The sequence below is a fragment of the Salmo trutta genome, chromosome 2 (assembly GCF_901001165.1).
Source record: "Salmo trutta chromosome 2, fSalTru1.1, whole genome shotgun sequence".
Taxonomy (NCBI): domain Eukaryota; kingdom Metazoa; phylum Chordata; class Actinopteri; order Salmoniformes; family Salmonidae; genus Salmo; species Salmo trutta.
In genome coordinates this window covers 22,274,198-22,297,082 of record NC_042958.1, presented here as the reverse complement: position 1 = coordinate 22,297,082, position 22,885 = coordinate 22,274,198, and the positions used below count along the sequence as shown (strand labels likewise).

Here is a 22,885-nt window from a genome sequence, read left to right as displayed (position 1 = left end):
CGCACGAACAGGAGCGGGCCAGCTAAACTAAATAGCCCCTCTAATGGCTAATTGACCACAGGTGTCACAAAATAAAAAAAGGGAAAAGCAAAAGCAAAAGGGAATCGGTGGCAGCTAGTAGGCCGGTGACGACGACCGCCGAGCGCCACCCGAGCAGGAGGGGGCGCCACCGTCGGTGGGAATCGTGACAGTGGCCTACAAATTTTGTGTGGAATTAGTAATTATTGTTAGCGACAATTATGGTTGTTGGTTGTAAGTAACGTTAGCTATATCGGATATTATAATGGCTCAGTTCAAGATTATATTAAATGACTCTCTCTTAAGGGGACACTATTCTGGCATCACAATGAAGGAAGATGGCCACAATGAAAGTAGTAACTTTAAATCAGTCACATCAAGTTAACAGAATATGCAATGATATGAATGGGAGATGAAACAACATTTTCAGAGAACATAATTGTTATGCCCCCCTGTGGTATATGGATGCCATAATGGATGAACAGTAACATAGTTATGATGACAGAAATGCATCATCTACATATCTAGGAGAGACAGGGTTAGGGAAGAGAGAACAGAGAATCTACCAACTGAGTTTAGTTTCGCTAGTGAGTTATTTTTCATAATGTGAAATCAACTCGACAGACCTGTAGTCATTTAGGACAGGGGGGTATGTTTTATTTGGACTGGCACACCACAGGATGTTTTGAACAGCACTAACACTGTTACTGTAGAAATTCACAGGTACCTGAAACACTATCTGCCCGAACACTGTTACTATAGGAATCCACCGGAGAACAAACATGAACCTTTATTAACAGTGTTTAGAAAGGTCAGAGAGTGGGTAAAAATATATTGTAGCACATGACAGGTTTTATCCTCTGGCTGGTCAAAAGTGTTCGTGTGGACAGTTCAAGACATTTCAATGCAAAACAAAGCATGTTTTATGTTATTTAAAGTAAAGTACTGTAATGTTTTATTGAAGGTGCCTTTCAATGCTGGACAAAACAATTTGGGTGGACATCAATCGGGCTGTGCTGGACCGACCCATGTGGATGGCCTTCATCCTCATTCAGATCTTTGTTCTGAGGCAGATGGTCTCCAATACAACTCAGAAGATGATCTAGTCCCAGATGACTGAGACAGACACGGAGCCCAAGCAGACTTAAGAACTAAATGAACTTCTGCTTCTGTCTGTAAAATTGAAGTAGAGTTTGACCAATGATTGCCAAGAGGACATCATCATGAATTTTGTGGGCGGGATTAATTCCGTTAGTGTCTCAAATTTATTTTACAAGTATTTTGATGACACGAAACAGTACATGGAAATTCACTACATGTGTGAGAACTGTTATCTTGGTGGAACATTCTGATGTGAAGGTGCATTGCAGGAGCTGTGAGACGGCAATCGAAAAATTGGAAAGACAAAGACGGTATTTAAAAAATATATATTTGCCTTTAGAAGAGCAAATTCAGAAAATGTTGCAGGAACCTGAGATTGTAAACGATCTAAAGCATAGATTTGATAGTTAAAGAGAACCAATCTTCTATAGATAATATATATGATGGGAAGATGTATAAGGAACTGTCGCCTCTAAATTCTCCCGATAATCTGTCCCTTCAGTTGTGAGTTCCAATTTTTAAATACTCGTCTTTTTTAGCATTTGACCACATCTTCGTACTGTTAATGAGCTTCCTGTACACGTCCTTCTTTGCGGTTTATGGTTTGGGCCCCAAAAGCCACACATGAACACGTGCTTGAAACCTTTTGTAGCTGAATGTATTACTTTGCAAGATCAAGGTGTCAAATGGAAAAATCCTGAAGGTGAAATTGTGACTAACAAAATCTTTCCTTTGATTTTAGTCAGTTACACAGCTGCCAGACCTCTTCTTCAAAACTTTAAACAGTTTAATGGGGAATTTGGCTGCTCTTTTTGTCTCCATAAAGGTACTGTAATAGCAAAGGGAAGAGGGCATATCCTTTTGAGGAAAACTGTCAACTCAGAAATCAGTCTTAGACTAATTTATTTATAGATTTAGCAACATAGTCTGGGAAAGCTGTAAAAGGAATTAAAGGCCCCAGTATTTTATCTCGGCTTGAACATTTTGACATAATAGTGGGACCTATCCCAGATTATATGCACAATGTGCTATTGGGGTTTGCCAGAAGCATGACCAGTTTATGGTTAAACAGCGAAAATCATGAGATGTCATGGTATATAGGTCGATCAACTCAACATCTAGATGACATGCTTTTGAATATAAAGACATCATACAACGTCTCACTTGTACCACATTCAATCAACCAAAGAACATTTTTGAAGGCACACAAATGGTACATGTGGCTCCTGTACACTCTTAGAAAAATAGGTGCTATCTAGAACCTATAAAGGTTCTTTGGCTGTCCCCATAGAAGAAACCTTTGAATAACCCCATTTGGTTCTAGGTAGAACCCTTTCCACAGAGGGTTTTACATGGAACCCAAAATACTTCTACCTGGAACCAAACAGGGTTCTACCTGGAACCAAAAAGGGTTCTACCTGGAACCGAAAAGGGTCCTCCTATGGTGACAGCCGAAGAACCCTTTTGGAACCCTTTTTTCCTAGAGTTGTACTATAGTCTTCCACTACTTTAAGGAATCAGATTGTTACCTAACTTATTGGTTAAAACTCGTTAAGAGGTTTTACCACGTTTTATGCCCTGAATTAGGTTGAATATTTCCCTATTAAAAACTCCCTACAGCGTGCCACAGTTCGTTCTTGATGCAATGTCTCACGTGATTGACATGATTTCTCTCTATGGAATTTCTCTCAAGTAATTAAACCGACGTCAGTCAATTAGTTGTTTAATAACTGAAAAAAAGTACGACATTTTGGTTAATCACAGCACTAAACACACACACACACACACACACACGCACGCACGCACGCACGCACACACACACACACACCTCACCATTCATCCCATTCTAAGATGTACCTGTCAATGTTACTCTGCAGTAATAGGGTTTGCTCCTGGTCGCCCTGGGCCTGTAGTTTGGTGGCCTCCTGGTCCTCCTCACTCTGAGGGCTCAGCCCATCCATCAGCCATTGCTCTCGAAGGGCTTTTTTCTATTTGGGGAAACCATCAATAGACTATGTTACACCATGAACTATAGTGTTGTAACTCAATAACTGTTGTGTGTCCCCAACGACCATGTAGATATTTAAATTCCATTCCATTCTTTTTTACTTCAGATAAAACCAACATGCAATAGGTTTTTAACAATGTACAGTGTATTTGGGAGGTATTCAGAACCCTTGACTTTTTCCACATTCTTTTTTATTCATTTTTTATCATTATTATTTTTTATTTCATCAATCTAAACAAAATACCCCATAATGACGATGCAAAAACAGGTTTTTAGACATTTTTGCAAATGTATAAAAAATAAATGAAGTATAATTTTTACATAAGTATTCAGACCCTTTACTGAGTACTTTGTTGAAGCGCCTTTGGCAGTGATTGCAGCTGTCACGCCCTGACCGGGTGAACTCAGGTGTTTTGGGTCAGGGTGGTTTATGTTGGGTGGTTTTCCTGTGTTTGTTTTCTGTTTTGCGTTGGAGCCTTGTGTTGGCTCTATTGGGGAGTATTTCTATGTTGGTTTCTGTCTTCCCAATCAGAGACAGCTGTCGCTAGTTGTCTCTGATTGGGATCTCATTTAAGTTCATTTTCCCCCACGCTGTTGGTGGGGAATTGTATTTGCATTGCTATTCGTAGCCTGTGAAGCTGTTCGTTCATGGTATCGTTTATTGTTTTGCTGGTTCACCGTTCTAATAAAAATGATGATGAACCAAACCTCCGCTGCGCCTTGGTCCCTCTATAACGACGAACGTTACAGAATTCCCCACCGAACCAGGACCAAGCAGCGGGAGGAAAAGGAGCGCGAGAGATGGGCTCGCGAGGGAAAGGAGTTCTGGACCTGGGAGGAGATCATGTCGGGGAAAGGACCCTGGCGGACGGACTCCCAGGTCGAGGAGGAAAAGCCAGCCGGTAGACGGAGTCGCAGGCGGCGGTCGAGGAGGCCCGGAAAACAGCCCCAAGAAAATTTTGGGGGGGGGCTAATGGGGTGGTCCGGTAGGGCAGAGGAAGAGCCCAGACCACTGCTCTCGTGGGGGATGACGGCGGAGGAAGAGACGAGGATGAGGCAGTTGATTGAGGACCTGCAGAGGGAAGATCTGGAGGAGGAGCCCTGGTATGCGGAGTTGCGCGCTGTGTCGCCAGTGCGCCCGCACAGCCCAGTGCGTCCGGTGGACAGACCCAGCACATGCCGTGCTAAGATGGGAATCCAGCCGGGACGAGTGGCTAAACCAGCTCCACGCTACAGGTCACCTATACGTGTTCACAGTCCTGTCTGGCCCGTCCCTGCTCCCCGCACCAAACCCACGGTGCGTGTCCACAGTCCTGTCCGGCCCGTCCCTGCTCCCCGCTCCAGGCCACGGGAAGCGGAGTTGCGCGGTGTGTCGCCAGTGCGCCCGCACAGCCCGGTACGTCCGGTGGACATGCCCAGCACATGCCGTGCTAGGATGGGCATCCAGCCAGGACGAGTGGCTAAACCGGCTCCACGCTTCAGGGCACCAGTACGTGTTCACAGTCCTGTCTGGCCCGTCCCTGCTCCCCGCACCAGGTTAGTGGTGCGTGTCCCCAGTCCTGTCCGGCCCGTTCCTGCTCCCCGCACCAGGTTAGTGGTGCGTGTCCCCAGTCCTGTCCGGCCCGTTCCTGCTCCCCGCACCAGGTTAGTGGTGCGTGTCCCCAGTCCTGTCCGGCCCGTCCCTGCTCCCCGCACCAAGTCAGTGGTGCGTGTCCCCAGTCCTGTCCGGCCCGTTCCTGCTCCCCGCACCAAGTCAGAGGTGCGTGTTCCCAGTCCTGTCCGGCCCGTTCCTGCTCCCCGCACCAGGTTAGTGGTGCGTGTTCCCAGTCCTGTCCGGCCCGTTCCTGCTCCCCGCACCAGGTTAGTGGTGCGTGTCCCCAGTCCTGTCCGGCCCGTCCCTGCTCCCCGCACCAAGTCAGTGGTGCGTGTCCCCAGTCCTGTCCGGCCCGTTCCTGCTCCCCGCACCAGGTTAGTGGTGCGTGTCCCCAGTCCTGTCCGGCCCGTCCCTGCTCCCCGCACCAAGTCAGTGGTGCGTGTCCCCAGTCCTGTCCGGCCCGTCCCTGCTCCCCGCACCAGGTTAGTGGTGCGTGTCCCCAGTCCTGTCCGGCCCGTTCCTGCTCCCCGCACCAGGTTAGTGGTGCGTGTCCCCAGTCCTGTCCGGCCCGTCCCTGCTCCCCGCACCAAGTCAGTGGTGCGTGTCCCCAGTCCTGTCCGGCCCGTTCCTGCTCCCCGCACCAAGTCAGAGGTGCGTGTTCCCAGTCCTGTCCGGCCCGTTCCTGCTCCCCGCACCAGGTTAGTGGTGCGTGTTCCCAGTCCTGTCCGGCCCGTTCCTGCTCCCCGCACCAGGTTAGTGGTGCGTGTCCCCAGTCCTGTCCGGCCCGTCCCTGCTCCCCGCACCAAGTCAGTGGTGCGTGTCCCCAGTCCTGTCCGGCCCATTCCTGCTCCCCGCACCAGGTTAGTGGTGCGTGTCCCCAGTCCTGTCCGGCCCGTCCCTGCTCCCCGCACCAAGTCAGTGGTGCGTGTCCCCAGTCCTGTCCGGCCCGTCCCTGCTCCCCGCACCAGGTTAGTGGTGCGTGTCCCCAGTCCTGTCCGGCCCGTTCCTGCTCCCCGCACCAGGTTAGTGGTGCGTGTCCCCAGTCCTGTCCGGCCCGTTCCTGCTCCCCGCACCAAGTCAGAGGTGCGTGTTCCCAGTCCTGTCCGGCCCGTTCCTGCTCCCCGCACCAGGTTAGTGGTGCGTGTCCCCAGTCCTGTCCGGCCCGTCCCTGCTCCCCGCACCAAGTCAGTGGTGCGTGTCCCCAGTCCTGTCCGGCCCGTCCCTGCTGCCCGCACCAAACCAGTGGTGCGTGTTCCCAGTCCGGCACGGCCCGGGTCCGGTCCACCGGTGCCCAATCCTGTTCCGGGCGACGGCTCCGCTCCAGAGCCTGGGCATGCCGCTCCACAGTGGTCCAGTCCGGGCCAGAGGGGTAGGGCTAAGGTGGAGGCGGGGGGGAGAACACGCCCGGGGCCAGAGCCTCCACCGAGGGTGAGGCGCCCACCCGGATTCCCCCCCCTAATAGACTTAAGTTTGGTGCGCCGGGAGTACGCACCGTTGAGGGGGGGGTACTGTCACGCCCTGACCGGGTGAACTCAGGTGTTTTGGGTCAGGGTGGTTTATGTTGGGTGGTTTTCCTGTGTTTGTTTTCTGTTTTGCGTTGGAGCCTTGTGTTGGCTCTATTGGGGAGTATTTCTATGTTGGTTTCTGTCTTCCCAATCAGAGACAGCTGTCGCTAGTTGTCTCTGATTGGGATCTCATTTAAGTTCATTTTCCCCCACGCTGTTCGTGGGGAATTGTATTTGCATTGCTATTCGTAGCCTGTGAAGCTGTTCGTTCATGGTATCGTTTATTGTTTTGCTGGTTCACCGTTCTAATAAAAATGATGATGAACCAAACCTCCGCTGCGCCTTGGTCCCTCTATAACGACGAACGTTACAGCAGCCTCAAGTCCTCTTGGGTTTGATGCTACAAGTTTGGCACACTTGTATTTGGGGAGTTTCTTCCATTCTTCTCTCCAAATGTCTCAAGCTCTGTCAGGTTGGATGGGGAATGTCGCTCCACAGGTCTTTTCAGGTCTCTCCAGAAATGCCTGTGTGCTTCGGGTCATTGTCCTGTTGGAAGATGAAACTTCAACCCAGTCTGAGGTCCTGAGTGCTCTGGAGCAGGTTTTCATGAAGTATCTCTCTGTACTTTGCTCCTTTCATCTTTCCATCGATCCTGACAGTCCAGGCCGCTGAAAAACATCCCCACAGCATGACGCTGCCACCATCATGCTTCACTGTAGGGATGGTGCCAGGATTCCTCCAGACGTGGCGCTTGGCATTCAGGCCAAAGAGTTCATTCAGGCCAGAAAATCTTCATGGTCTGAGAGTCCTTTGGGTGTCTGTTGGCAAACTCCAAGCGGGCTGACATATGCCTTTTACTGAGGAGTGGCTTCTGTCTGGCCACTCTACCATAAAGGCCTGATTGGTGGAGTGCTGCAGAGATGGTTGTCCTTCTGGAAGGTTCTCCCATCTCCACAGAGGAACTCTGGAGCTCTGTCAGAGTGACCATCGGGTTCTTGGTCACCTCCCTGACCAAGGCTCTTCTCCCCCGATTGTTCAGTTTGGCCGGGCGGCGACCTCTAGGAAGAGTCTTGGTGGTTCCAAACTTTTACCATTTAAGAACGATGGAGGCCATTGTGTTCTTGGGTACCTTCAATGCTGCAAAACATTTTTGGTACCCTTCTCCAGATCTGTGCCTCGACACAATCCTGTCTCAGAGCTCTACAGATAATTCCTTTGACCTCATGGCTTGGTTTTTACTCTGACATGCACTGTAAACTGTGGGACCTTATATAGACAGGTGTGTGCCTTTCCAAATCATGTCCAATCAATTGAATTTACCACAGGTGGACTCCAATCCAGTTTCTAGAAACATCTCAATGATTATCAATGGAAACAGGATGCACCTTAGCTCAATTGTGAGTCTCATAGCAAAGGGTCTGAATACTTATGTAAATAAGGTATTTATGTTTTTTGTTTTTAATACATTTGCCAACATTTCTAAAAACCTGTTTTCACTTTGTCATTATGGGGTATTGTTCTGTAGATTGATGTGGAAAATTTAGAATAAGGCTGTAACTTAACAAAATGTGGAAAAAGTCAAGGGGTCTGAATACTTTCCGAGTGCACTGTAAATTATAGTTTGTACTAAAACGTACCTTCAAACATTGGAGTTTTAATTTTTCCTCCTCAATTTGTCTCCTTTTTTTTGCGATGTCGTCCTGGACTCTTCTTTTCTCCTGTAAAGACATTCAAGCATGGCTTTGTCAATGGAGAGATTCCACCTGTTTTTGTCATTTCATAGACTTAAATTAATCTACAGCTAGTCATGGATATTCCAACCAATGGGAATGCCCCAGCTCCCCACTGTGTCCAATCAAGCAGGGAGATGCCTGTGACAGCATAGCAAGTCAGATACAACCTGTCCACAGTGTCCATCTGCTCAATATAACAGTTTAGCAGTTTCTCTCTATAAATACCCTTTGGGTTGGTTTCCAAGACACAGATTAAGCCTAGTCCTGCACTTAAACACGATTTCAATGGCTACCCTGTATGGCTACCCTGTATAGGCCTACCCTGTATGGTTGGATTGTTTGGTTGACCCAACTGCTGGGTACAGTCACTTCGTTGCGATCTATTCTTTAAAAAGAGCAGGGTTGGGTTGTTGATGCTGGGTTATTGGTGCTGGGTTATTGAGATCAGAAGACTGGAGGTGTAGTTTAGTAGGGGCATGGCTTTTAGATAGTTATGTTTAGGCACCCGTGAGAGGAAATGTCATTCCTGTTCATCTGTTCTGTTGTATAGTTTTCACATGTTAAGGGTGAACATTGACATTTATGTAGCTTCAATGAGGCTTACAGAAGTGTATTAGTTCACTAAAAGCCTATGCAAATCCCCTTGTTGGGATGGATACCACCTTATCACAATAATATTAATATTCTAGAAGAATGTGCAAAATCCCCCCCAAAAACACATGTAATTTGCAGTATGTAAACTTAACATGACAAACAGGAATAGAATTTACTCTCACGGGTGGCCAATAAGATCTATCTGAACTCCACCCCCCCCCCTAATAAGCCACGCCTCCTGAAAATAACCTAAGGATTACATTAAAAAAGATGCAGCTGCCATGTGAACCAAGCATGAAACAAAAAAATACCCAACTGATGCTTAAATTAACCAATGTTTACTTAATCCCAGAAACCCAACATATTGGGTTATTCAGGAATTCCAACTAGCTCGGTCAAAATAACCCACTGTGTGTTCTGTTCAATTTTCATCCAACGCTGTGTTACTAAAGAACCCCAAATTGGGTTGTTTTTAACCCATCATTTTTTGGGTGTGTAGAACCACACAGTACTTCATACATTAGATCAGAAGATGTAATGCTTATTTTCTAATGGTTGTTAGCATTATCAAAGAGAAATAATGCCTGTCTGTCTTCATTTTTGTAGAAAAGTTATAACTGCATAGACATATCTGTAATGTAAAGTGTGGTGGTCAGACATATTGTTGTCTATTAATAGTCCCATGTTTGATCCTTGTATTACTAAGCCCCAGGGAGAATGGATATCCCAGATGAAGTCTAGTCTACTGACAGCTAGCTTTGTGGATGCACAGCTAGAGTGAAGCAAGCTTACTGAAATCAGTGAAGCGTGAAGACAGCCAGACAGGAAAATCAGACTAGGAAAGAGATCAGGTCTATAGATCTCTTAGACTACAGACTGAACTGAAGTGATGAGCTTACTCTCACTTCCTGACACTAAGTGTTTGACCTTCATTTCTAAAACAAGATATCCTGATGATTTCCTAGCTCTCTTTCACAGCTACTAGATACTGTTGCCATCCATTCTCATTTGCAGAATCATCACAACACAAATAGCTTCATAAATGCCTCTGATCTATTCAAATGTGTAGCTTTCAGAAACACCACTCTTTCTTTCACATTAATAGAATCATTTGGGTACTGCGACAGCAAAAAATTACCAAATGTCTGTTGTCTCTGTGTAATGGAACAATCAAGATGCATTGTTTTGTAGCTTTACCGTTATGGCCTGGAGCCGCTCCTTCAACAGGTCGGCCTCCTCCATACTGACCCTGAAACACAGAGAGGAGTGAGAGCGTTACCCGGAAGTGTGTAGGAGAGGGTGAGAGAAAGAGAATTTGTGAGAGCGCATGTGTGTGCATGTGTCTGTGTGTATGTATGGTTGAGAGAGAGAGGGGGGGGGGCATAAACAGAGAAAGATAGAGAGAGTTAGTATGCCTGGCCTGGCAGGGTCTGTGACAGAGACAGGAGGCAGTGATGTGATGGTGACAGCAGGCTGGAGAGAACAGAACAGAGTTGGCCTGGAAGCATGTGACAGGAGTATATCTGCTTGGGCCTGGGTCTGGGGAGGAAGGGAGGGAGTATGTGTGAGGCAGCCTGTGAAGGAGGGTGTGTGTCACCAGGAAGGGTTCGAGGGCTAAGCCCAAACCAAGGCCAACTGGGATAACAGGCATGTCTCTGTGACACGTGACATGGCAGAGTTATCCAGGCGAGGGGTTGGTTTAAAAAGGGATGGGGCAGACAGTTAGGCAGACACACTTGCCTCTCTGGCCTGTGTATGGAATCTGACATAGCGTTACTAGATTTTTTACATGCACCGTGATGTGATCACGGTAAATAACTGCAGATAAAGAGGACATGGCACCCACCATGCAAACAGAGAGAGGAACTGACAGGTTGTACTATGACCTATGAGGATTTTGACTTGACCCCAAGGCTGATGTGCTGTTATGTAGTAAACTAAAGGGGGAAAATATAGCTTTTGTCCATGGGACACTTCAATCTGAATTGAAGTTGGATTGATGATATTAACTTGTAAAGTAAGTATGTTGTGCCAAGACGTGACATCATTGTATGATCAACTATAGCAAGATCTTCACCATGTCACCTGACCAGGAAAAACTTTAGTCATATTTGGTAACCGTTTTATAAAAGCAATAAGGCACCTAGTCTTAAGGACTAGGCTTAATCTGTGTCTGGGAAACCGGCCCATAGAGTATTTAAAGAGATAAACTGCTAAAGTGTCATACTGAGCAGCTGTTTCCAGGCACATCTCTTTGCGTCATGTACTACAGCCCCTCCTACCTTATTGCTAAAGTATCCCCCTCAAGATAAAGTGAGCTGTGAGCTCTACCTGCATGCTGTCTATCATGAGTCAGCTCAGCTCTGGGTTTATCACATGTGATTTAATGTTGATGTGTTACTAATTGTGAGGAGTCAGCTCACTCTGTCCCTCTTCAAATCAACACATCAGGAGGCAGGATATATCTTTCCTCAAGCAGGTCAGGGCAGGACTCCAAGGTTAGGGGGCATTCAAATAACATCCCTGAGCTATGGACCCAGTCAGGATCAGATAGCATGGCTGCCTGACAACATGCCCCATGGAAAGGCAGGGCAGCAGCCTCCAATGACATTGAGTTCCAAACAAACAATGACAGAATAATAAAATATACTAGAAATACATTCATTGACATCCCCCAAAGGGAAGGGATTTTAAAAACAATCACTCAGTGTCCTTGAAGAGATTTAAATGAATCAACACTGAGTGACTTTCTCACAGGCCAAACATAGCTATTTTATTTCCAGCCATTACTACTGTATAAGAAAAGGAGAACACATATAGTTATTGTTGTATTATACCTACTATTGCATCGTTTGGTAACAATAGACAATGTTCAATATGACTATCATAATAACTGTGCAGAAATTAGAGCTGAACTGGACTGGTTTAGTCTCATGTAAACCGAGGAACTGCAAATAGTGTCCCAGTATTCAAAAGGCACATTAGTAGCAAGCTCCCTCTGAAACCACAGAAACTTAAGATAGGAATGACGGGTGCTGAGAGTTGTGATGAAACCGGAAAAATATGATGTGTGATTTATAAGGTGTGTGGAGGCCTTGGCTTAATTTCTCTCTTCGTCTGAAGACAGATGACTAGATGGCCAAGTATCTGGCCAGATATTCTCACAGGCCGAAGGACAGATTTCCTCTCCCACATGTCTATGGCAGAGCTCCCTTCATTTAAAACCATTCCTACATCTATCTATCTATCTATCTATCTATCTATCTATCTATCTATCTATCTATCTATCTATCTATCTATCTATCTATCTATCTATCTATCTATCTATCTATCTATCTATCTGTCTGTCTGTCTGTCTATCTGTCTGTCTGTCTGTCTGTCTGTCTGTCTGTCTGTCTGTCTGTCTGTCTGTCTGTCTGTCTGTCTGTCTGTCTGTCTGTCTGTCTGTCTGTCTGTCTGTCTGTCTGTCTGTCTATCTGTCTGTCTGTCTATCTATCTATCTATCTGTCTGTCTCCAGCTTTCCTAAAGCGTCTGATTGTGTAATGTCTGCTTCCAATGCACACCCTCAAACACATAGATTCCCTGAACGCAGCTCACGCTCCAGATCCCAATCACCTGAATTATAATCACCTGTTCACACACCTGTATGTCATTATCACACACTATTTAGTTCAGTTCTTTGCACCCCATCACTGTGATATATTGTTTGTTTTGTGACACACGTCTTTCAGAGGGCTGGGTTTCCTGTGAATTATCTACCTATTGCCTGATCTCCCGGACCACGTTACTAGCCTTTTCCCTGCCGGTACTGTTGCCCTTTTGGACCCCCTGTGCATGACCTTCTGCCTGCCCCTGGACCCAGCTACATGCCTCCTCCTGTGGTCCTTTACAATAAACACCTGCTGCGCCCTGTGCTTGAAACCAGCTCTCTGTCTCCCCTTGTGTTCATTACAGAATACCTCACCAGCGGAGCTGCAGCTACATCTGGCCCGACAGGAGGAACGAATCGATGAACTCTGCGACCTCCTTCGCCAGTCCATTCCTGTTTCACCCATATCAGGTGCCACAGCCTCCTCTCGTTCGTCTCCCCCCGTATCCATGCTTAATAAATACAACAGCTCCCCAGGGAAATGTCAAGGATTTCCAATGCAGAAAAACCTGTACATAGACTGTCACCCTGCTGACTTCACCTCTGACAAAGACAGGGTGGACTTCGTCATCTCCCTCCTCACAGGCAAAGCTCTGGATTGGGTCACAGCCCTGTGGGCCGCTCAAAGTTCTGATCTGTCCTCTGAATCATTTTTCCACGCCCCCTTCAAGGAGGTGTTCGACCATTCAGTTTCAGGTCGTCACACCGGAGACCTGTTATGTGTGCTGCGACAGGGCCATCGCTCCACCACTGAGTATGCCCTTGAGTTCCGTACCATGGCTGCCCGCAGTGGATATAGTGAACCAGCTCTCCTTACAGTTTACCGGAGTGGTCTTAATCGGGAGTTATAGACTGAACTGGCCTGCAGATGAGATTTAACGGATCTAAACCAATACATCCGGATGTCCATATCCATTGGCAACCTACTGGTGGACCGCAGACCTATACAGTTGCCCATGGCCTGCGAGTCCTCCACGCCCTTTTCTCGTCCACCACGGTCCAACAGCCCCAACCCATGCAACTCGGCCGCACCCCTCTCATACCTGCCGAGAGACACCGGAGGTTACGTGAACCTGTGCCTCTATTATGGAGAGAGTAACCATCTACTCAGTAGCTGTCTGATTCCCCCCCCCCACGAAGGGGTGACCACAACCCCTCCACTTCCTCCCAGGTAAGCACCTCTACGTTTTTGAACATTACCTAAAGGCAGTTTGGGATCCCGGCTCTTCTTTCTGCTAATGGGGTCACTCAGTTTGTGGAGGGACTAGTGGACTTGGGGGCTGCAGGAGATTTAATTGACAAACAATTGGCACAACAGTTAAGGGTCAAGGTAATCCCTGTTAATCCTCCCTTTAGGATTCATTCGCTGGACGGACAACCTCGCGGAACTGGTCTTGTGACTCGCGTGACCGAAAGTATCACCCTTCAGATTGGCCTCCTTCACTCTGTGGTCATTGAGTTAATGGTGTTGTCTTCACCTAAAGAACCCCTTATCCTTGGTCACCCCTGGCTAAGCCTTCACGACCCTGCTATCTCCTGGTGGCAAGGGGAACTCTTGTCATGTTTTCCCGCTTGTTTTAAGAACTGCTTCAGTCTACCCTGTCGAGCCACCTCTATAGAAGGATCGGGGTCTGCCATTCCAACCCACATCCCACCTGTATATGCCCAGTTCCTGAGTGTCTTTAGCAAGAAAAAGGCGTCTCTTCTGCCCCCTCATCACCCGGAGGACTGCGCGATCGACCTCCTTCCTGGGGAATTGCCCCCTAAGGGTCGGACCTACCCCTTGTCCATTCCAGAGAATGAGGCTATGGACACGTATATAGGAGAGGCTCTCACTATGGGATTCATCCATCCATCCACGTCTCCAGCTGCATCCAGTTTCTTTTTTTGTAAAAAAAAGCAAGGTAGTCTCTGTCCCTGCTTAGATTACCAACCCCTCAATGACCTTACCATCAAGAATTGCTTCCCTCTTCCTCTGATTCCGGCTGCACTAGAACAAGTTGGACAGGCTACCATCTACTCCAAACTGGACCTACGTAGTGCTTACAACTTGGTCCGTATCCGAAGTGGGGATGAGTGGAAGATGGCGTTCATCACCGCTAGGGGTCACTACGAATACCTGGTTATGCCCTACGGTCTCACCAATGCTCCCGCAGTCTTCCAGTCTTCATGAATGAAGTTTTCCAGGACATGATCAACCAGTTCTTCATCGTGTACATTGATATCTTGATCTACTCTCACTCCCTTGCAGAAGACATGTGCATGTGCAACAGGTCCTCCAACGGCTACAGGACCAGCATCTTTATGTCAAGGCTGAGAAGAGTGCCTTTCACGTTACTACGGTAACCTTCCTAGGGTTTGTGCTGACACCAGGAGAGGTCAACATGGACGAAGGCAAAGTCACGGCCGTGATTAACTGGCCCAAACCTACCACCGTAAAGGAACTACAACGCTTCCTAGGATTCTCCAGCTACTACCGCCGGTTCACCCGAAACTGCAGCAGCACAACCGCTCTTCTCTCAGCTCTCACCAGTCCAAAAAAAACAAAAAAGCCAAATCCTACCCTTCCTTTTGTTCTGGAGGTGAATGCATCCAAAGTCGGTGTGGGAGCGGTTCTCTCTCAGCGGGTTGGGACACCTCCCAAATTACACCCATTTGGCTTATTTTCCAAGAAACTGTCAACCGATGAGAGGAACTATGAGGTCGGGAACCGAGAGCTCCTCGCCATTAAGCTGGCTATTGAAGAGTGGCGCCACTGGTTAGAGGGAGCTCATCACCCATTCCTTGTCCTTACCGACCACTGCAATTTGGAGTACTTAAGAAGTGCTAAGAGCTCAACCCCAGACAGGCTCTCTGGGCACTCTTCACCCGATTCAACTTCACCAGCACCTACCTGCCCGGCAAGAAAAATGTGAAGGCTAATTCCTTATCCCATCTATTTGACGCCCCTTCCTCTAACCCAGCTCCCGAGCCCATCCTGCTTGTGTCATGGGACCCATACAGTGGGAAATCCAAGCAGCTGTCCAAGAGGCCCTACGCCATGACCCAGCACCTCCCGACACCCCTGCAGGCAAGACCTGCGTCCGTCAGACCCCAACTAATGCAGTGGTGCCATACCTCGCTGAAATCTGGCCATCCCGGAATCACCCGAACCACGGAGCTACTGACACACAAGTTCTGGTGGTCATCCCTAACAGCCGACGTCTGAGATAATGTTCTTTCCTGTCCCATCTGTGCTTGGGCAAAGAGCTCTCACCAACTACCTACCGGTGAGCTCGAGCCTTTACCTACACCACACCGATCATGGTCCCACATCGCCATGGATTTCCTCACAGATCTGCCAGACTCTTTGGGCTTCATGACTATTTTCGTTGTAATGGAAGATGTGCCGACTCATCCCCCTTCCGCATCTACCTAATGCCATAGAAATGGCTGAGTCCATGTTCCAACAGGTGTTTCGTCTGTAAGGGATCCCGGAAGACATCGCTTCGGGATCAGGGACCCCAGTTCGTCTCCAGTGTGTGGCGAGCCTTCTGCGACCAACTGGGGGTCTCCATCAGCCTATCCTCGGGATACCATCCCCAAACCAACGGGCAGACGGAAAGCCTGAATCAGGAAATAGAGAAGTACCTTCGCCAACACTGCACCCACCAACCACATGAGCGGAGTCACTATCTAGCCTGGGCTGAATACGCACAGAACTCGCTGGTGCATTCCTCACTCCATCTCACTCCTTTTCAGCGGCCTCGGATACCAACCCCCCGTGTTCCCATGGGAGACAGAGCCCAGAACTGTGCCTGCCATGGATGACTGGTTTCGACGGAGCGAGCATGTTTGGGAGACCGCAAATCGGCACCTCCATCACGCTTCCCTCTCCCAGAAATGGTTCACTGACCGGTGTCGCCAACCTACTCCACTCTTCCACCCTGGGCAACGGGTGTGGCTCTCTACCCGGGACATCCAACTTTGTGACCCCTGCAAAAAGTTCAGTCCCTGGTTCATTGGTCCCTTCAAAATAACACACCACATCAATCCTGTCACCTACCGTCTCCAGTTGCCCCACCATTACCGGATCTCCTCATCCTTCCATGTGTCCCTTCTCAAGCTTGTGAGGTGCAGCCCTCTCCATCCTCCTGTGGCACACCCTCTCCGTTTGACGTCAGCGGTGCATCGGCTTATTCCGTCCGAGCCCTCCTTGACTGGATTGGGAGAGGTACGGACCCGAAGAACGGTCCTGGGTCCCCGTCCAGGACATCCTCGACCCAGCCATGATCCTGGCTTTCCAAAGTAACTGTCCTGACCGCCCAGCTCCACGCCCCCGGGGGAGGCTCCCTGCTCAGCTTCCTAGGCTGTTAAGAGCCGCCCGTGGAGGGGGGGGTACTGTAACGTCTGCTTCCAACTCACAGCCTCAAACACCTAGATCCCTTGAACGCAGCTCACTCTCCAGATCCCAATCACCTGAATTCTAATCACCTGTTCACACACCTGTATGTCATTATCACACACTATTTAGTTCACTTCTTTGCACCCCATCACTGAGGTATTGTTTGTTTTGTGACGCACGTCTTTCAGAGCGTCGGGTTTTCCTGTGAATGATCTACCTAATGCCTGATCTCGCGGACTACTTTACTAGCCTTTTCCCTGCCGGACTCCCTGTGTATGACCTTCTGCCTGCCCCTGGACCCAGCTACCTGCCTCCTCCTGTGGTCCTTTACCAATAAACACCTGCTGCGCCCTGCGCTTGAAACCAGCTCTCTGTCTCCCATTGTGTTCATTACAGACTGCTTTTAAAGCTGACCCTTTTTTCTCTAGGAGTTTAATTCTTTTAGACACTATGTTGAAGAATTTTGTGAATGTCAGCATCTACAATTATAGGGAATTTTATCTACATATGCCAGATATGAATTGAAATCCCCAAAATATGAGGGAAAGTGAGAAGTCTCATGTCAAATGACCAATGAAGTTTATTTGTGTGGCAGCGAAGTTCACATTTCAGTTAGCACCTGGATTACTCAAATGTCACCGTGTCCACCTTTAACTGGGCCTTGTCACTATGTCTATGAAATATAATACACCATGATACCACACGGCTGCAGACTTCATATGCATTCCATACACACATGAACAATGCAGCACGTACTGCCCAGTGTGCCTACATGTTTGTGTGTTTGTGTGAGTGTGTGTGTGAGAGTGGTTGTCCGTGCACATGAAAGTGTGTGTATTCTCAACGTAATTATTGCCATGCTCCACACTAATTGCAGCAACATCAGATACAGACATTTTGACGCCGACCCCTCTGTAGCCTAATAACCTCCAACATATATCGGGAACAGTGTTTTCTCTATAGCTGGTACTTAATCCGTGCTTGGAGGTCTGGAGTATTGCTATTCTGCCTGATCATTAATTGCACCCACCTGGTGTCCCAGGTCTATTTGCCTGTTCTATAGCATACAACTCATATCTGGACCAGTGTTCGATTGACGCCATCACGACTTGTTTTCCCTGACCACGTGACCGGACCAGGATCAACTCTGGGCCCCAGTATCCAGTGACAGTGTAGTTCTTTCAGCTAACCTGCAGCCCTAGCCTGGGTAGGATATTAGATTGGTAATTAGGTTACCATTAGACTAACAGATCGGTAACAGCCTAACTAGCTTTCAGATCGATGCCCTGAAAACCAGTCCAGACTAAACATATCCCACAGTGTAAGTGAGTATTAGGCGTTGACACATATAGGTATTAGGCCATTGAATTCTTCCTAACCATGTGATCTGTCAGAGATGTGCTCTATAGAAAGCTATATCTGTATGTGACGATGCTACTCAGGCCTGTAATGGGAGCAGTTGAAATGCAAGCCTATAGAATTAACTAGAATCACAATTATGTTGAATAATTCTATTGAATTATAGGATCTTTATGTAAAACCTGCCATACACAATGTCTATGGATCTTATTTATATAACCAGCGAATTAGACACACTGGGAAATGGAGAGAAGGCAGGAGTGGGTGGCGATATGGGACTGAAGAGGAGTGCAGTGTTAGTCACAGATGTAACCTCACATACACTGTACTGTACATACAGTATGCTGAAATAGAGACATGTCTCCACCATACACACACACAACCTGGAGATGGACATCCTTCGGCAAATACACACACTGGCCTATATTGCATCCCTCCATCTCCCACCTACACACTCATCCAACCCACCTACACACACACGTGCACATGCACGTTACCAATTGGACACACACACACACAAACACAAACACACACATGCTTCATTATTGTCCTCATAACCTGAAGCCGCAGCCTACAGGAGCTAAGACAAGACAGCTAGCGTCGACAGAGAGGGAAGCTACAGAAGGTCGAGGCGGTTAGCGTTGCCCCACCTGTTGGCACTATAGCGTGCTCCTCTCTACCCTGATCCAGCCAGGCTCAAAATAGAGACCTCTCTCACAGCTGTACTGTTACCAGCAAGTCACAGTGTGTGTGAGTGTGTGTATGTCAGCATATGTATGTTGCGGCTTGTTTGAGGTGAAGGTTTCCAGCAGGTGACGTAGCTGCTAAGAGCACAGAGGATCTAGACAAAGCACCAGCGACATGTCACTCATGTACACACTGATCTTTAACCCCTAACCCCTTGGTCACTACTCAGCCAATCAGATACTGCAACCACAGGGAGGGAGACATCTGATGTAATACAGTTGGCTAATATACAGTAATATTGGCAATGTGGTACCACTCAGTTTCCAAATATTATTAGAAATCATATCACAATGGTTCATTGTCTGTACAATAGCTATGCAGTATATGATCACATTGAAAACCTGTAACCAAAGCACACAGCTAGTCAAATGTTAAACAATAAATTCCCTTTTTAAATTAGAGTTTTACCCCATTTGTGAGCATACTGTTTGTCCAGTGTAGCATGGGCTCATTCGAATATGTCAAGTTATCTGCTGCTATAATAATCTATAATCATAGTTATATGCCTCTATAATGATGTATAACGTTAGTTAAATACTTACATTCTCTAATGAGATGGGTCTGCATGGTGAGAGGCCAGTTGATTTATAGAGGTCCTATAATTCACTAGAGAGGTTGATGGCATAGACCTGCAAAGCTCGAAAATGTGCAGATCATATCAGCCATGTTGGTCAATAATACATTAAATTGGAATAAATGTTAGGAGAGACGTAGGCCTGTTCTATTTAATTATGTGTTCTAGCCACAATAACCTGATCCCCAGCTATCTCAGACTGGCCACCGTCACAGTCCAGAGAGACACACCTTGTAATCTCTCATCCCTAATCTGATCACTGGATTAAGGGTTAGGGTTCCCAATCGAGCTCCTCTAGCATCTGCCTCTAGCATGGAAACTGGACATACAGTAGATATATTTACATGATCCACTGGCGATACACTGACCCATATGCAGTAGCGTACTGTACACTCTTACAAAAAAGGTGTTATCTAGAATGTCAAAAGATTCTTCGGTTGTCACCATAGGATAACCCTTTGAGGAACCGTTTTTGGTTCCAGGTAGAACCCCTTTGGGTTCCATGTAGAACCCTTTCCATAGATGGTTTTACATGGAACCCAAAATGGTTCTACCTGGAACCAAAAAAGATGATCCTATAGGGACAGCTGAAGAACCCTTTTGGAACCATTTTTTCTAAGAATGTACTGTACTTAAAGGTGCAGTATGCAGAAATCGCTCTGCCATTTTCTGCTTGCTAAAATTAGAATAGTTTCCATAACCAAAAATATTGTATTTTCAGCTGATTGAAGCTAATGTGCCAAACCGAAAGTAAAACACGCAAAAACTGAATTTAAAAATGGGGAGCATAAAAATAGCACACATAGAACAGATCTACCGCTTCTTAGACTTGCGTTCAATGAGAATGACATATCTATAACTCACATTTCTATGTGAATTTGGTCAGGTTGCCCAAAAAGTAACATATTGCAGCTTCAACATGTCGTGTTAACTAGTATGAAGAACACTGTTTGTGGTTAGATACATTTACATTTACCACTGGCTGTAGACTGTCCCTTATACTACAGTACACCCTTTACCATCTCAACTAGCATGAACACCACCACTCTTTTTTTTTAAAAACATGTTTTTTACCTTTATTTAACTAGGCAAGTCAGTTAAGAACAAATTCTTATTTACAATGACGGCTTCATAGCTCTTTGGGCTATGAGAACAGTACCAAAATCCATGTAATACTGTTTCTATAAAGTAATTTTCTTCACTCAACCACAGAATCTCTCTAAGGTGATGATATTCAGTATGTGGGTGTACAGAGTAAGGAGGTGATTTGTGTGTTTGTTTGTGCACATTTGCGTGTGTGTGGGTGTTAATGTTTTCTTAGTGTATTTGTGTCTGTGTACATGTCATGGACAATATCCACAATGCATTATCTAAAACGTAAAGACATTCCCATCCAGTAGTAAATGGATGGAGAAACTACTAAACTACTAGTGAAGAGGAACTATGTTAGTTACTTCTGGTCCAGTTAGTTAGATGGTGACTCTTCGGGCTTTCAGATTGTGTCTAGAAAGGAAAGTGTTTTTGCTTAATGCCCAGACCCCTTAAATTAGACTGACAGACGATTGAGAGACCCCCCATTGGGAGAATCGGACGGCGGAGCACAAATGTCCAGGATTACACAGATTAAAAGATTACTCAATCAAGAGACCCCTTGGCATGATCTTTTTATACCAGGAACAACAACAGTGCAGTTAGCTAGCCACCTCACGAACCAGAGAAACAGTTAGGCTGTGTTGTCTTTATATTTCAACCAAACTGAAGAACAGAATCAGGATACTACCAGTTGCAGTCCTATGATGCTAACAGTATGAGCCATCCCAAAAGTCCACTTACAGAAAACATGCTTCTAGTACCTCTACTAGAAACAAGCAAAAAGCCAGATCCAGAAATGAACAGCCCAATAAGCACAGAAAAACCAACACAGAGAAGGTAGAGACTCACCGGTTGTGTTTGGCTGAGAAGAGAGTTGTGTGATGTGTGGTGTGTCAGAAGCAGAAGGAGCTCACTCTCAGCACAGCGTGGTGGAATCCTGCATCACTGTGTCTGTGAGAAGATTGCAGGTAGGCTGGGGGTTGAGATAGGGTTAGCTCTGACTAGTGGAATGCCGCTGCTCGCGCTCGCTCTCTGTCTCTGTCTCTCTCTCTCTCTCTCTCTCTCTCTCTCTCTCTCTCTCTCTCTCACACACACCTCTCTCTCTCACTCACTCATTCTTCTCTCTCTCTCTCTCTCTCTCTCTCTCTCTCTCTCTCTCTCTCTCTCTCTCTCTCTCTCTCTCAGCCCCCTCAGCTGCATATGAGCCTGTCACAGTGGAGCTGCTCAACCATGTGCCTGCCAGCATACCAATGCCAAAACAATGGCTCAATTCCCACACACACACACACACACACACACAGACAGACAGACAGACAGACAGACAGACAGACAGACAGACAGACAGACAGACAGACAGACAGACAGACAGACAGACAGACAGACAGACAGACAGACAGACAGACAGACAGACAGACAGAGACACTGTATACAATCTCAAAAACACTACTGCAACACAATGATAAATGGTACATGTTAAACATCTTCACTCAGTCAGTGTGAGTCTGTCCCTCACCCCTCTGTCCCTATGTTAGTGTGATCAGCTGTTCCTGCCCCTGATGGACATCCACAGACAACAGTGCTGACACACAATTAGTAAATTACTCCACTCCAAAATGAGCTTCAAAAGACTCTGCTCTGCTGTGTTAGGAGTCCTGTCTGAGTGTGGCCACTGACCAGACTACCATTAGTGTAGCAGGGGACCAATACAACACAGTGTTCCATCAGTAACACTCCTACAATGACATAAATACCAGACTCATGTTAGTGTAACAGAACATACAAACTGTAATAAATGTGAGAGAGGGGTCGGTGTAACCAGCTCAAGTCGGTTACAGCAGTGACAGAAAAATATTAGCAAAAATTCCCCTTAAGGAAAAACAAATAAATATCACGTGATCACATGATCTTATGTGAAGTTAATGTCATAACATGTAACATGTAAATGCGACGTGTTAACATGAAGCTACACGAGAAAACATGATCTTATGTGAAGTTAATGTCATAACATGTAACATGTAAATGCGACGTGTTAACATGAAGCTACACGTGAAAACATGATCTCATGTGAAATAAATGTGACAAGATGGGGATGCAACATTTCAACATGGGATACCGTGAGATGACAAGTGACAACATTTGAAAACTGAAAATTCTATTTTCAAATGTGAATGTTCTTCAGTTGTGAAAATGCAATTTCATATGTGAGACGTACATTTTCACGTAAAAGTTTTTCACATGTGAAAGTGAAAATGTTATTTTCACATGTGAAGCTTTCTACATGTGAAACTACAATTCACATGTGAGGTGAAAACATGTTATTCTCTTCAGGTGGTGTTTAATGGTTTCACATGTGAACAACTAACCTCACATGTTTCTCTTTTGTTTTCACATGTAAACATGTCAGCTCAACATGTGAAAACTTTCACAAGTTTTTTTGTAAGGGGAGTAATGAAATGGTATGGGGGTTTTCAAATCAAACTTTATTTGTCACATGAGCCGAATACAACAGGTGTAGACCTTAGCGTG

The 22,885-nt window shown here is 46.6% G+C and overlaps 1 protein-coding gene across 5 annotated transcripts in view; it reads right to left on the bottom strand.

Annotated features, from left to right (window-relative positions):
* The window catches only part of palmdb (palmdelphin b), a 46,960-nt gene extending 25,539 nt beyond the window's left edge, over positions 1–21,421 (bottom strand). For 3 of the 5 annotated variants that reach the window (XR_003867670.1, XM_029698530.1, XM_029698521.1), the window contains exons 1-4: positions 21,209–21,414; positions 9,751–9,802; positions 7,864–7,944; positions 2,977–3,107 (exon numbers count right to left, since the gene is read on the bottom strand). Coding sequence is in view for 3 of the 5 variants with exons in the window: in XM_029698530.1 (XP_029554390.1) it covers positions 2,977–3,107; positions 7,864–7,944; positions 9,751–9,795 (257 nt within the window). In the remaining 2 variants the exon portion in view is untranslated. Of the gene's footprint in view, positions 1–2,976; positions 3,108–7,863; positions 7,945–9,750; positions 9,803–21,208 lie in introns of all 5 variants that reach the window. The other 2 variants (XR_003867673.1, XM_029698489.1) reach the window with 2 other exon arrangements.
* Between the last annotated feature and the right edge of the window lie 1,464 nt (positions 21,422–22,885).